The sequence below is a fragment of the Rhincodon typus genome, chromosome 11, assembly GCF_021869965.1.
Source record: "Rhincodon typus isolate 14 chromosome 11, sRhiTyp1.1, whole genome shotgun sequence".
In the NCBI taxonomy this organism is placed as follows: domain Eukaryota; kingdom Metazoa; phylum Chordata; class Chondrichthyes; order Orectolobiformes; family Rhincodontidae; genus Rhincodon; species Rhincodon typus.
In genome coordinates this window covers 58,732,922-58,749,863 of record NC_063342.1, presented here as the reverse complement: position 1 = coordinate 58,749,863, position 16,942 = coordinate 58,732,922, and the positions used below count along the sequence as shown (strand labels likewise).

General features: G+C 40.1%; 1 protein-coding gene across 1 annotated transcript in view; it reads left to right on the top strand.

The window, feature by feature from the left end:
* The window catches only part of cnksr2a (connector enhancer of kinase suppressor of Ras 2a), a 410,446-nt gene that overhangs the window by 189,239 nt on the left and 204,265 nt on the right, over window positions 1-16,942 (top strand). The window contains 1 exon segment of the mRNA XM_048602521.1: window positions 7,357-7,416. Coding sequence (XP_048458478.1) covers window positions 7,357-7,416 — 60 coding nt within the window.

The following is a 16,942-nucleotide window of genomic DNA, read 5'->3' as shown; positions in this document are numbered from 1 at the left end:
GTAAAATCAAAAAGACAAAAGAAATAAAAAAAAAGACAAGAGAAAAAAAAAGAAAAGAAACTAAGAGAAAATGGACCGCACAAGCCCCTGGCTCAGAAGCCCTACTCACCACCATCTTACCCACATTAGTAGTGGCTTTCATGGATTTGTGTACGCCCTATATTCAAACAAATTGTTCTTCTCAATTTACCTGTAAATCCGTGCAGAATGTAGACTCTTAACTTCAACTTGTTGATTAGCTTGGACACGTTTATTCACTTCTTGTGGTTGCTTTACTGGTGAACCCAAAGTGTTCATTTCCTTAATTATACAACTGGAAGATTGTTGCTTAATTTACATGAGCCCTTTCGCTGGTGCTGATGATCCTTTCTTGGAAGATGATGAAATGAAATATCCTAAATGAACTTGAGTGTTCCCAGCATCTGACATCAGATTTGAGTCTGCCATAATAACTTGTTCTCCAGGCTGAACAACTTCACTTAAAGATTCATCAATGAAGCTTAAGTGGATTATACTACTACTTATTATCTTCTACTTCATTTGTTTCTCTTTGCCAACTCTTGTCATGAACATGACTGACTCTGAACATGCTTCACTTTTGATAAGAGTGGAAAATATTCATGCCAACCCTGTTTAGTCACAGATTGTAATATATATGGTATATATTTTATATAATATTTCACACATAATATGAAATGATACTCTTCTATCACTCGCATTCTGTTACGAAGATAGGAACCCTTATAAAATCCTCTATTCGATTTCCTTTCACCAGTTATTTGAAGATTTGTTGATCAACGAAGACCATTTCCTTGACATGTGATTCCATGACAGGCTGCTTCTTGAACAGTTGTGGTGTGATTGGCTGTTTCTGTGCCATTTCTCTGTTAACTAACTGGTTTAACTCCTCCGGCCATTGGAATCAGGCTGAGGTCAGGACATGCATTTGTGTGAAGAGTGAGAGCTCATTACTGAGAAGTGTGCATACATTTTCTATTACCGATGCCCCTTGTGTCTCAGAGTTCCTTGTCACATACCTTAAGTCTCAAAAGCTGTGCTCTCTGGACCATTTAGTTTCACTGTTATTGCTGTAAACACTGTTTCTTCTAACATGATGCATTATCAGATCACAATGACATGGGTATCTGTATCAAGCTTAAAATTAGTGAAATGTCCATTGACATGAATATCTTCTTGCTAAAATAATTAGCTTGGATCATCTATTTCCCAGAGGACCATCCTTCCCAAAATGTTCACCTTATGACCTCAATTGTAGGAATGAAAGTTGTTGAGACCCCAAGTCAGAGCTAGGACAATGGGGAAATCCAGCTATGAGCAGGTTCTGCCATTATATGACACTCAGTCATTTCTTCACACTCTCCCACACTCATTCACTCACTCACTCACACACTGTTCACTCTGTCAAAATACTCGGTTATTTGGTATCCCATTATGGGCTTGAAAAGCTTCAAGTTTCGATTTCCGTAGTTGATAGTGTTTTCACCTTTCTGTTCAAAGATGCCCACACCCAGATTCCAATTTATGGGAATTTCCCCCCATTGTGTTGGTAACATCTGCCTAAAGTGCCTGATCTGCTCAATCTTGCTCATGTACTTTCTGTTTGGTCAGCGCATCAGGTTCTGTCTTAGCGAGGTTGTAACAGGCATGCCCAGTATGTCACTGGCAATTTCTATGGACAAATCCCACAATATCTGTGTTACATAGGTTGTAGCAAATACGCATTTCCCTCAACTTTTGCCAAAACATCTTGTTATTATGTCTAGGCATTAGATTGGGCAACTTGTCCAGTAACTTCAACATGCCTCCAGGTGACAATGATACATAAATCATACACACCTGGTGGGTTAGGCTGGAATGGTGGGTATTGGTGGTACACTTGGGTTTTGCACCCGGGCAGGCAGTCCTGCTACTCTGGGTCTTCTCCATATCCCGGAAATTGGGGGAATGTATTCCACTTTAAAAGATCTATGAGTATCAATTCACTTGGCCACTATTATACTACAAAGCTTCTTCTCCTGGTGTGCTCCAATCCATTTCATCTCTGCCATTCCATTGGGGAGGTAGGGCTGTTGGCTGTGGTTCAACAGATGGTAGTACAGCCAGCATTACTTTGGCTATCTTTTGTCTCTTTATTAATCGATTAGTGTGTTTTGTTCATTCTACGTGAGTTCAAAGCACTAACATTAAGGCCTTATCTTCTTTGTCTTTCTTTTCTTATTTTGCTACATTCTCTTCATGGGGCTCATGGGGTTCCAAATTGTTTTAATCATTCGGCCAATTAGTTTCTTGTGTTTTCCTGCGGGGAATTGTGTGAGGGATCCCTCCAGTCTCTAAGCTAGTTCCTTCTCTCCCGTGACCACCGTTTTGTTATCTATTCTGTTTGTAGGATTAGCAAGTGGGCAGTCCTGAGGGCCCCCACCCCTCCCTCAAGGTGTGATTTGGATCCTTCCTGCACAATCATTTATCGGATATTACTGGGTCACACCAATCCATCCATTTCAGTTAAGACCTACACATGGATGACAACCCTCAGCTTCCCTCAAGGTGTAACTTGGAGTGTCTCCCAGTCAACTTTAGCCATCCAAGAGGACCCCCACCTTTCAATCAAGGAGTGCCTCAAGGTGGCCTGTGACTATATCTTGAAGTCATAACATTTATGACTCTCCTACCTCCTGCTCTTTGATACTGAGTGGATCCTTTTCAGGTTCAGATAGGAGACTGTGAGGAGATACCGAACAAACTGAGGTTACAGGTCACTATGGGTACAGGATACTTGTGTAGCCTGGTCCATCCACCCGCTGGTGGTCCATGCTTCATGGATCTGGCTGACTATGCCAAATTATTGGGGCAGAATGACTAAACGAATCAGTCAACACTGAGGTCCACTTCAAGCATCAAAGAGTTTATTGTTTTGCACAATAAGGCAAGGAGAAAGCCTCTGGCAGTCCAGAGACATTTCCACAAAGGGAAACATGCATACTTTTGTTCTGAAGAAGGGTCTAGGCCCGAAACGTCAGCCTTCCTACTCCTCTGATGCTGCTTGGCCTGCTGTGTTCATCCAGCTCTACACCTTGTTATCTCAGATTCTCCAGCATCTGCAGTTCCTACTATCTCTGAAACTACTTTTGTTGTATGTTTACATTTAGCTTGCCCCTGGCTGTTACAAACGAATCACATTATTAATTGATTACATACACATCCAGTCAGGTTAATCATGTGACAGCATGATTCGTCCATGGTCAGCTTGAGGTCATCCCACAATCTCATGATGTTTACTAGACCCCCACCTCACCATTTATCCTTGGGTCTTCACTGTACATCTCATTCAGCCATATCCCAGGCTGGAGCTTATTTGCCAGTTATTCACTACTCCACTAATAATAGGAGGAGGGCCTTTTCTATCTGCCTGATATTGAATACCCACAGGAATACAATTAAATCCCTTAATGGCCCTCTTTTGGCACAGTGGTAGTGTCCCTACCCCTGAATCCGAATGCTTGCGTTCAAGTCCCACCTACTCCAGAGGTGTGTAATAACGTCTTTGAACAGGTTGTTTCAGAAAATAGGTTAAATCCCTTAATGCCTGGCTACTTAAAACTTCAGTGTGATAAATGACATGTGGTTACAGTTACCTAGGGATCATAAATGATGTGGTCTACACCTTCCCTTCTATCCGATTCTGAACACTAGACTCTGGACCAGCATGGTATGGAGACTTCTATCAGTATTTCACAAGGATGTTTCTTATTAAACTCTCTCCATACAAACGGCGCTGCATGTTTTGCCTCTATTCAATGGGACCCTTTGCAGACATTTCACAAAACCCTTGTGTATTATCTTAATCTTGTTACCTTGGATATATTCCTTCTATGAAGGCTACAATTACTCTGTAGTTCAACTTCAAACATCAGCTAAATATCTTTCCCATTCATATTGTGTCAACTGAAAAGTACTTGCAGCAAATTTTATACTGCTTCAGCCATTGGCAGCTATAACAGACTTCAAACAGATCTATCATCTCAAATCTGTGCACCCATGAGGTTCTGTGGGCCATCAACAGCAATAGAATTGTACTGCAGCACAGTCTGTGGCCTCATGGTCTGGCATATTGTCCACTCTACCATCGACCTCCAGGCAGGAGATCCTCCCCAGTTCGGTGAAATATGCCAGGAGCAGCACCAGAGCTACCTCATAATGAGGAGTCAACCTGATGAAATTACAACACAGGACTATTCGTATGTCAATAGGAATAGCAGTATGCAGTAGACAGAGCGATGCAATCCCACAACAAGCCAATCAGATTTAATCACTTCAGTGGTAAACAATTAAATAACTAACTGGGAGAAAGCGGCCCAAAAATCCCCATTCTCAATGATAAGGGAGCCCAATACATTAGTTTAGAAAGTAAGTCTGAAATATTTGCAAACATCTTCAACCAGAAATGCCAACTGGATGATCCCTCTCCAGCTTCATAGATGGCAGTTTTCAACAAATTTGTTTCACCTGATATGATATCTAGAAACATCTGAAAGCAATGGACGCTACAAGGGCTTTGACAATATTTCCACAGTAGCACTAAAAACATGCTTCAGAGCTACCCAAACCCCGAACCAAGTTACTCCGATAAAGTTACACCACTGGCATCCACCCAGCCATAAAGAAAGTGCCCAGATATGCCCTGTCTGTGCAGCTCACACACCATGAATGAGTGAAAATAAATTCCCTCATCTCTGAAGTTAAACCTACCTGGCAATATTATTTTTGCTGTGCTGTTCCTTCTTTTAAAGACATTCAGTTCTGCAGTATGAAAGTGTTGCTTCATTCTTCATGCTTTAATGATTTTGATTCTGTTGAATAACAATTTTATTGCTTTGTACTGCTGTACTGGAGGGATCTCCTGTGTTGGAACTCTCAAAATGGAGGATTCCTGTCTTCTGCAGCCATTCCTACTTCTCCGCCAGTAAAATGAATGATTCCCACCTTTTCATTAGCAACGTGGATGCTTTCCTTATTTTCTAGCTGAATAAACAATTTCTGTTCTGTTAAGGGCTTTATTGAATGAATCCTAATGCTTGTGGCTTTAAAGATGATTCTTTATCTCTTAACTATTTTCCTGAATGAACCCCTTTACCTGTGGCTCTATAAGGTGTCTACCATTCCTTGAAGGAATTAGGCTAGAGATAGTAGGAACTGCAGATGCTGGAGAATCTGAGATAACAAGGTGTAGAGCTGGATGAACACAGCAGGCCAAGCAGCATCAGAGGAGCAGGAATGCTGAATGCTGAAGAAGGGTCTAGGCCCGAAACGTCAGCTTTCCTGCTCCTATGATGCTGCTTGGCCTGCTGTGTTCATCCAGCTCTACACCTTGTTATTTCAGGGATTAGGCTAGATTTTGTTCACTATCTGTTGCACTACAGCTAATAACGGCCACTGCTTTACGGTCCTCGATGAGTCCTGCCGTCTGCAGTCTGAATCCTTCCTGTCTTCACTGCAGTTTAAATGCTGCATCACAATCTCTTTATGTGTCTTCAGTGTTCTCCTTACTTTTTTCTATTAAACTTTGCCTGCTTTGGCTTCTAAATCGCCCCTATACTGCTTTAATTCTGGCTTAGCCTTGTTCCCAGTGCTGCAATCTCATTTACTTCTGTGGCACTTGATTTCCCTTACCATCGCCATGCCTCTTGATATTTGCCCACCGTGCTGGCAGTACTCCCTCTGAGCTGTGGTGCTTTTAGCTGTCTCATCCTGTGTTGTATTTTTATTAACAAGTTTTTCCACTTGCCTACCAGGGATTTCAATTTTATTTGCAGCATCTGTGATGTGTCTTGGCTTAACCTTGATTTGTTCCCACAGTTCATCATCACCCAATGTAATTGCTAATGGCCAAGTGTGATGAGTGTGCCGGCTCCAGGTAGCTTCTAGATCATACTGGTCCCTGTGCTTTCCTCATGTCTGTAGATTCTGCCTTGTTGAGCCTTGCCACAAGTCGTTCTTCTGCAGGCTTCTGGAGTTTTCACCTCTTCCAACTACTGGTTGCCTGCACTGGTAGCTCTCTTCGAATTGTGCCTGAAATGTTCTTCTGAGTTCACTGAAATCTCTGGTACTGCTCACCATGTTGTGTGATGAGTGCTCACTAGCAACGTTCTCTATCAGCTGCTGGCTGCAGTTCCAGAAACCACTGTCACTCATGGACCTTGGAGGGCCGGGCAGCCCAACAAAAACTAGATGGAATGCTGCTCACCATAGCCGTTAGCTAGATTTGCTGCTACCAATTTCCTTTTAGATTGAGATCTACATGGCCTACACAGTCTTGTGTGGTGGAGAAAAACTATTTGTTAGTCTAATGAGAAGAGGTTCTTATTTTAAACAAGATGTAGTTTATTGCATGATGGCAACCATATACAAGTTACATTGGTGTTTTGGAAATATGAGGGAAATCTAGCTGATTAATCTGCTTCACATGACTTTCTTTCTTACATAGATCATTCAAAGTGTAAAGTGTGATGGTAATCAGCATTTATCTCTGTGGAGGGATAAAAATGTCCCCGCTCTAACTTAGTATTACATTTCTGAATATGTAGTCCAGAAGAACATCCTACATAACCATATTGTAATTGCAATAAATGTTTAACCTACCCCCGCACCACGCTCCCCACCACCCCACCCCCTCCACTCCCTGTTTACTGGCCCCAGCTTTGTACATCAGAGCTTTGTCCAAGTCACCATTCAGCAGCGGCTTCCTCACCATCAATGCCATCAAGAAGCTATTTTAGGGAGCATTACTGGGGAGAAATGGGGAGGACATTCTCCATACCTTGCCTTTACTGTAACTGTCTGAGGAACGCCGAGAGCTATGAGTACTTATAATGCTTCTAAAAAAAAATCAAGACTTTAGATTTTTGCAAGGCAAGGTAAATTCATCCCTTAGACCTTTCAAGTCCACATATTCAAGCCATCTTCATCTTGTTACTTAACTTACATGTTAATCCTATTGCTCTCCGTGTACCTATGACATATATTTGTAAGACTGTAACATCTACCTTGACCATTCTACAGCTCTGTTAATATGTCAGTAGGGGTAAATTAAATGCCAGTGAAGTTAGGATTTACATTATGGTCAATCATAACAAAACAATTCCATTTACGATATGCCATTTGTCATAGTCAAATAGCATTATTTATGGAAACATAGTTGATATGTATTAAAACCTAATCCAACCTGTTTTATTTTAAACTAGATTATTGTGGTTTTTTTAACGGCTATGAATAAGAATAACTAAATTCTTATGGAAATATGTTATTTTTCTCTCTCTTTGTCTCTCCCATCTTCCCTAGGGAATGTATATCAAATCAACGTATGATGGGCTACATGTAATAACTGGAACAACTGAGAATGTAAGTTGTATTCGCCAACGACTTTTGCATTATCGAGCAATAAAAGATTGCATGTATAAATTTAATTTAGCTACGACTATAAACTACTGTATTAAAACAACATCTGGATGTACTAGTGAAATACTTGGAAGGATACTCAATGGTGATTGATGAGTTAGACTTTCTGTTATAATGATAAATGATAACTAATTTTTAAACATAGTCTGGGTAAAATAAGCATTTAATTCAGAGGAAGAATTGATTATTATTATTTTCAAATACTTAAAGACAGATTTTCAGCTATTGCTTTGCAGAGGTGCCATCAGGGCTATTGATGCTATTGAAGTATTCAAACGTGAAATTTGTTTACATTTAAAATGAGCAACATGCTTTATGTAAATCAACTTTGAGAGCTAGAGTTTTGCAATGAGTTAACAAATATCCTCCAAATGCTATAAATTAGATTCAAATTTAATCTTGATTGACGGTATGTAAATAATGCTTCTTGGCTATGGGAATCATATGTGTGCTATCCAAAGAAAATTGAGAAATTTGCAATGTCAAATCATTTTGTATTAGCTAAGGGCTAAAGTTCATAGTTTTATGTCCAAATGGCTGAATAATGGACAGAGAGCAAAAGACAGAGAAAAAAAATGAGCATAGGACCCCAATGAGTTAAACAAATAGAGGTTTTCCCTTGCATGTGACCAGTTCTACTAAACTAATTATCATGCTTTTTGATGATGCCTGCCATCTTGTTGAGGAAGACGTAAGAATGAACACTGTCTTGCTACCCTGATATTTTTGAAGAGAATCTGGGCTCTGGACTAAATGCCAAGAATTTTCACGTTCTCATTAGGATTTGTATTACAACTTCTTGTTTCTCTGCAGTTAACCTAACTCAACAGATATAGCAAAATAATGGCTTTTAGCAGAAATTACTTCTTGATATACAATTTGAGTGACTATTATATTAGTCCTGTGGTGATATTCAACTAAATGATAGATTACCAGTGTGTGCAGAAATAGGACGGAGTGTCCAATAAAGCCCCCACTTATTTTAGATGGACTGATGAAGTATTGTGGTGTGAACTTAAATTCCTGAAATCAAACGTTGCTGAAAAATATCATAATTTAAGCCTTATTACAAATTTTAAAATGAACATTACAGTTAGCAATCTAGATTATTTGTTTATAACTTTCATGAATATAAAATTGGACTCCAACTCCAACATTCTTCCTGGCATCTCATTTCAGTGCAATGGAGTATGAAAAACTGTACAGGAGATTTAATGGTTTTCTGTTTAAAAAATCTATTCAGCAGTACCGTCCTGCTTAATTGCACAGGAAGTGACTAGAAATTTCTGTGTAGGTAAATGATATCTGCCAAGAAGTAATTTTATGAATAAGGAGATGCATCTGGGATTAAATTGCATTCTCAGTCAGGTACAATATCTACTATAAAAACAAAATATAATGGATGCAAGAAATCTGGAATAAAAGCAGAAAGTGCTGGAAAATCTCAGCAGGTCCAGCAGCATCTGTAGAGAGAAAAGAGAAAAATATGTTTCAATTCAAATGGGGTCAATAAATGTGGAGCTGGAAAAGCACAGCAAGTCAGACAGCATCCGAGGAGCAGGGAAGTCAACGTTTCAGGCCAAAAGTGATTCTTCAGAACTGCAAGGAAAAATGTGATATGTTTTGTGCCATTGAAAAAGGGAAGAGGATAGGCAGAAGTAGAACAACAGGAAATTCTGGGTTATGTTTGAGGGTAGCAAATATTATTATCAAAGCTACCATGGAAAATAATGCGTGATGAGTATTTCAGTGAATGTGTCAATGACAGAATAAAGATCAGCTCTGATTGAAAGTATAAACATTAAAAATTGGACGCAGACTGGCACTTGGCAAAAAAAATCAAAACGGGACAGAGAATTCATGATCTGAAGTTGATGAATTCAATATTGAGTCCAGAAGCCTGTGAAATGCCTAACTGGAAGATGAGGTGTTGTTCCTCCAGCTCACATTGAGCTTTGCCAGGACATTAGAGCAGACCAAGGACAGAAATGTGTGTGTAAGAGAGAGAATAACACAAACGTACGCAATTGGCAAGCAACTAGAAGATTAGGATCATGCCTGTAGACTGAGTGTTCTGCAAAGTGGTCACCTGTTCTGCATTTGATCTCCCCAACACAGTGGGGACCACATCATGAGCAGCAAATGCTGTTTACTAAATTGCAAGAAGTACACATATACCATTGTTTCACTTGGAAGGAGTGTTTGTGGCCTTAGATATTAAGGACGGAGGAGCTAAAATAGCAGATAGAACACTTCCTGCAATTTCATGAGAAGAGGACAAGATGTAAGGGGTGTTGGAGGAGAGGGTCAGAGGGTTGCGGAGGGAACTATTGCTTCAGAATGCACACAGGAAGATATGCATCTCTCCTAATCTGCAGGTGGTGACTGTGTGAATGTGAAAATACTATATCTAGCTGCTGTACTTGCTTGATGCTCTTACAAACCTATTTTGCACTCTCTTAAGTTTAGAATCTTGTAAATTGATTAAATGGACAAGCTTAAATTAATAAAACCACTCAATGGCAACAAAGTATTTCTACTAGTAGGAAAATCTAGACAGGAGTACAAAAAGTTAAAATCAAGGTTAGGACTGAAACCAGAAAGCCCTTTTTCACATAAAGAGTAGGGTAATTTAAAATTCCTTTCCCATGGCTAAGGCAATTGAAATTTTCAAGTTTGACAACCTGATATTTTTATAAGTCAAGGATATTGAAGAATATAGATCAAAAAGGTGGATGTATTGTTTGAAGTTTCAGAATAGCCATCATCCACATGAATGGGGAATTAAACCTGAGGGGCTGAATGGTTTACACATTTTTTCAACATACTTGAAATGTAAAGTATTTCATTTTTCTCAGAAATATTCCTTCCTTTAATCTGTATTTTTAACTTGAAACCATTTATATTTTTAGGGAAGTGGAGAGGCAGCTACTATTTCTAACATACATTTTAGTCATTGAGAATTCTGTTTTTATGTTTGATTTAAATCCTGTGGAAGTTGTTCTTTAACATAGATTAATACATAGTTTTGATGTAAAATGTTGATCAGTTGTATAGTCACTCGAATAACAACTTTAACAAAAAAGGAAATTGATGCTTTTCATGATCAATTGACAATTGGAAATAAAAACACAACAATTATTTTAAACGTTAGTAGAACTATCTTGAATGGACGTATCAGATCATTCTTTCACGAAATTATGGCCTTAAAAAAGTATGTACTCACTGTGAAGTGGATGGTGAAAAGTGGAGAAACTAATTTTCAATTTAGCTCATTATGATGATTTGGAATGCACTGCCTGAATGTGTGGAGAAAGTAAATTATTCAATTGGTTTCTGAAGGAAATTAGATAAATACTTAAGGAGAGATTTTCAGATGTCTGGGAAAAGAATAGGGGAAGTGAGACTAATTGGTAGCTCTTTCAGAGAGCTGGCACAGGCACAGTGGGTTCGATGGCCTCATTCCAGGCTGCATGGTTTTGTGAAGTAGCTGCTTGATTTCACCAGCTTCACAATGTTCCAGAAACAGATGTTAAGACATGAGGTTTTAGATTGTATCCCAGAATTCTTGCTACCTTGTAATAAGCAGTCGCATCGTAGCTCTATTTTTCAAATGCATAATTGAATAGGCACCTTATCCTGAAGAGTATCTGTGGATTATTTGCACCAGTCTGATCATGACTACGAGAATGCAAGTGTTCCAGCAGACAACGTCTGCATTGCTCTAACCAATTCCCTGTATCACCTTATCCAAAAACAAAGTACGTTGTGTGAACATTTGACTGAAACTGGACAGAGTGCCCAGTATTAACCTAGGTAGCAGAAATGGCAATGGCAAAATGACAATTCCCTGTCAGCCCTGCAAAGCCCTCCTTAAAAACATCTAGAAGTTTGTGCCAAATTTGGAACAGGAGTCCCACAGACTAGTTAAGCAACAGGCTGACATAGTTATGTAGATTAACACACTACAAATAATGTCCCAGTTACCACCAATAACATCCCGAGAGATGTCCTGTCCCACCAACAAGGGTATCAGGGTGCAGAATGTATTTTCAGGAGGGACATCAATGTCCATCACCAATAATAACTTGACAGCACCATTACTGACCAAGGTGGTAGAGTCATAAGGGATATAGCTGCTAGTCTGGTTCTTTGGTGGTGTGTAACCAGTAAGAGAGAGAATCTTACTTGACCTCATCCTCACCAATCTACCTGTGACAGATGTGTCTGTACATGACACAATCAATAGGAGTCACCTTGTAGACAAAGTTTACTCTTCACATTGAGGATACCCTTCATATGGTTCATGGTACGACCAATATGCTAAATTGGATAGATGTTGAACAGATACAGCAACTCAAAGCTGAATATCCATGGGGTGTTCTTGACAATCACAAGCTGCAGAATTATTTTCTAACGTAAGTTGTAAACTCATGGCCTGGAATGTCTTCCACTTTACATTACAATCAAGCTGGGAGATCAGTCCTGGTTCCACAAAGAGGCAGGCCACTCAACTCTTGATCTCATTGCTTAGTCCAAACATGGACAAAAGCGCTGTACTTCAGAGATGAGGTGTAAGTGACTGTCCTTGATACCAAGACAGCATTTGACTGAGTGTGGCATCATGGAGCTCTGGGGATATTGGAATGAATGGGAATCATGGGAAAAAAAAGCTCAACTAGTCATTGCTGGCACAAAGGAAAATGGCTGTGGTTGTTGGAGGTCAGTCATCTCAGCTCCACAACATCTCTGCAGGAGTTCCTCAGCGTAGTATCCTAGCCACAGCCTTCTTCAACTGCTTCATCATTGCCCTTCCCTCCAATCTAAGGTCAGATGTGGGATTGTTCACCAATTATTACACAATGTTCAGCATCATTTTCCCCTTCTCAGATACTGAAGAAGGCAATGTTCAAATGCAGTGAGACCTGGATAACATCCTGAATTGGGCTAATAAGAAAAAAGTAACATACATGCCACACAAGTGCCAAGCAATGAACATCTGTAACAAGAGAGAATCTAACCATCATCTCAAGACATTCAATGATGAATTGCTGAATTCACCATCATCAACACCTGGGAGGTATCATGGACCAGAAACTGAATTGGACCAGCTATATAAATACTGTGGCTACGTCAGCAGGTCAGAGGCTAGAAATTTGCCAGTGAGTAAGTCACCTGTTGTCTTCCAAATACCTGTCCACCAAAGGCACTATTCAGGAATGTGATGGAATACTCTCCAGCTGCCTGGATAGGTGAAACTCCAACAGCACTCAAGGTGCTTAACACCATCCAGGGATAAATCAGCCTGCTTGATTGGCATCCTACCCAGCACCTTTAACATTCATCCCTTCGTCACCAATGCACAGTGGCAGCATGTGTATGAGACGCACTGCGGCAAATCACCAGGGTTCCTTTGACACTATATAACATTTCACGTTGATGATCTTTCAAGTTAGGGACGTCTGCATTTTTTGAAGCGATTACAGAGGCAGAGAAAGATGGCAAAGACAAAAAATACAAATGTCTGCGAGAGGTGAAATCTTAGAAAGAAAGAAGTTGAAAAAGGCTAATGGTGGATGACAGGAAGAAATGGTGTTGAAACAAAAAAGAAATAAAAAGTGGATTGAGGAAATTTAATTGTAAATGGAGGAAGCATTATAAAAGCCTGTTATCTGAAAATGGGGAGTATTTGTGATCCAAAATTGTTGAACTCAGAGTTGTGTGCGATGTGGACTTTAGACTTGCAACAGTGCTAAGTATGTCTGGGTGAGGTGAAGTATATAAATGTTAGGTATGGGTCCTGATAAATAGAGATTGTTGGAGAGTGAATCATGAGATTGTTACGAACTGGACTATTCGTAGAATCCCTACTGTGTGGAAACAGGCCATTCAGCCGAACAAGCCCACACTAATCCTCAGAGCATCCCACCCAGACCCATCCCCCATAACCCACCTAATCTGCAAATCCCTGAACAGTATGGGCAATTTAGCATGGCCAATCCACCTAACCTGCACATCTTTGGACTGTGGGAGGAAATCGGAGCACCCGAAGGAAACCCACGCAGAAATGGGGAGAATGTGCAAACTCCACACAGACAGTCACCCGAGGCTGTAAGCAAATCCAGGACCCTGGTGCTGTGATGCAGCACAGCAGTACTAACCATTGAGCCACCGTTCAACCCATGAGACCACTAGTGCAGTTGGTAAGGCATGGGTTTTGAAGCTGCATACACTGACCCTGACCAACCATGCGAGATTGCTAAACTTCTTCCTGCACTGTAGCCATGTTCTTGGGGTTGTAATCTTGCCTTTCACCTCTCCTCTCCTCTCTCTCTCATGGCATTGCTTTCTGAATGTAAATGTGAGTGTTCCTGCTGCCACCCAAAGGTACAGATTAACTTTCCTTCATTTTGTCTTACTAACCAAAATCTCCAGTCAAGAAAACTTGGTGCTCACACTCTCCTTTGTTGATTAGTGAACAACATGCTATTTCCAAAAGATCTTGCCACCTTTGAGCTGGAGTCTAGCTTTATGTACCTCGGCATTCAAAAAATTGCCAACGTATGCAGCAACAAACATGAGCAGTGGAGAAACCAAGCACTGTTTTTTTAATTACATTTCAGTCAACACGTAATAATCAGTCATCCGTCATTGTCAGGAGGTACCTAATCTTCAATTCAAATAAGTGTCTTCTCACTTGTTCCTGTTGAATAATTATATATTTTCATTGCATAAAGGCATTTGTTTTTGACTGACTTTTCAAACAAAAGGAAGACAGTGACTGAAGTAATTTACAGTTACATTACAAAATAGAAAAATGTCAATTATTTTTATTTTTGATTCAAATAGTGAAGCAAAAAGCATGACACCTTAAATTGAGTAGGTGCTGGTAGTAATTATGCGAAAAATACTTCAGCCCCAAACTTACTTATATTACTATATTTAATGTATATTGTATCAGCACATTCATACCTATTATTGCCTTTATTCTAACTTCATTATTTATTTTGACTACTTTTAAGTATGCAATGGCATTGCTAACAAGAGAGTCTGAAATTTTATATTCGCAGGGTTCTTAAGGAATGTAGTACTATCTGTGTTTTGGGTGTCCCTGAGATCTGTGATATTAGAAGTGTGGACTTAATGCCTCCATGTACATTTGGGTTAGGTTCTTGAGATCTAGAAGTACTCAGAATGGGCTGTCAGGTTTCCAGGAATACTGGAGCATAGAATTGCCTGGAGAAGGAACCCGGGAACTAACAGTATGACTCTGGAATAGTGGGAGTTTGATCCAGAGGATAGTGAGCACCCATGTGTTACGTTTAGAAGAAGTAGGGAGGAAACCTGAGAAGATCTTCGAATATTGGAGGTTCCTGAGCATTGGAATTTTTATTGGGAACCAAGCCATTTGGAGGACAAAGTCTCAAGAGAACTCCATTTGCCCTTCTTGAATCATATGCCCCTATCCAAGTTGTGCCTGTACATCTGCAACACTGGCATCTGCCCAAAAAAGTGGAAAATTGTCAAGGAATGCCCTTTCCACAAAAATCGAGACAAATCCAACCCGACCAGTTGCCACCCTATTTGTCTGCCCTCAATCATCAGCAGTATGATGGAAGGGATGGCAATAGTGTTATTAAGTCACACTTGTTTATCAACAATCTAGTTGGTGATGCTCTCTTTGGGTTCTGACAGGGCCACTCAGCTCTGACCTCATTACAGCTTTGGTTCATGGATGGACAAAAAGCTGAATTCAAGAGGTAAGGTGAGAGTGACTACCATTGATGTCAAGGCTGCATTTAACTGAGTATGGCTTCAAAAAGCCCTAGCAAAACTGGAATCAATGTGAATTGGTGGAAATTGCTGTATTGGTTTATGTCATGCCTAGTACAAAACAAAATGGCTTCCTTGTTGGAGGTCAATTATCTAATCCCAAGGCAATCATTGCAGGAGTTCCTCAGAAGTAGGTATTTTCTAACCAACCTGTGCAGAGATGTTAATACGCACCTGTGGAACAGATGGGACTTGAACCCAGGTTTCCCAACTCAGAGGCAGGACACTGCCACTGTGCCATAAGAATCTAGTTCCTCAGGGCCCTCAGTCTTAGGCCCAAGCATCTACTTCATCAATGACCTTCCTTTCATCATAAGATCAGAAGTGGGGATGTTCGCCCAATGTTCAGCAACATTTGCAACTCCTCAGATACTGAAGCTGTCCATGGCAATATGCAGTAAGACCTAGACAATACCCACGCTTGGGCTGATAAGTGGCAAGCAAATTTTGTGCCACCTAAGTGACACAAATACCAGCTCCAATAAGAGCAAATCGAACCATTGGACCTCAATGTTCAAAGGCATTACCATCATTGAATCCGTTACTAATGACATATTGGTGGTACCAGTTGACCAGAAACTGAACTGGACATCCCATATAAATTGTATGGCTATAACAGTAGATCACTTGCTACAAACTAATCTCCTGTCTCCCCAGTAATTATCCGGCATCTATAAGGCACAAGTCAATAGTGTAATACAATACGTTCCCCTTGTCTGGAATGTGTGCGGTACCAACAACATTCAAGAAACTTAACACCATCCAAAACAAAGTAGTCCTTTTGATTGGCATCCCATCCACCACTTTCAGCATTCACTGCCTTCACCACTGATGTACAGTGGCAGCACAGTGTACCATTTGTGAGATGCTCTGCAATACCTCAATGAGGCTCTTTCAACGGCATCTTCCAAACCTGTGACCTTTACCACATAGAAGTACAAGAGCAACATATAAATTGGAACACTATCACCTGCAAGTCCCTCATTCAATTCACACACCATCCTGTCTTGGTGCTGGATTACTTTTCCTTCACTGTTGCAGGGTCCAAATCCTGGAATCTAACCACACTCTGGATATCCTTCAACTGCAGGGGTTGCAGGGGGTCAAGGAGGCAGCTCACCACCACCTTTTTCTGAGTAATTAGAGAACAGGCACTGTACCTAGTATATCTAGCCTGTCTAGCAATGCCCATAACCAGGAATAACTACCTTTTCCTCCCCATCCCCTCCAATGCCTTTGCCCGTGTGTAGTATTCCTGTTATGCAACTCTTTGTAATTGTCAGTTGCTTCCTATTTTTAAGTTATTGTCTTCACGAAATTAAATATTCTGCTTTATAAAGTTAATGAAAAAAAGCATCATGAGCAGATGGTGCCAAATTTCTTGTTTTACAGGCTCATGCCAACAGTGGACTATAAATGGCTTGTGCATGTATGAGTCACACAGCACTATGCAGCCTTTTATTAACATAGGTATTCATTTCAAATTGTTCCTCACAAAATGCTGGAGTACCCAAGTTTGATACAATAAACTGTTGGCCCTTGACTCTTTGAATTGGATTATTTTCATACTAAATATATACGAATGATAGAAATGATTTTCTAAATGAAAATATTTTTACTATCTGTTTTCTTTTAT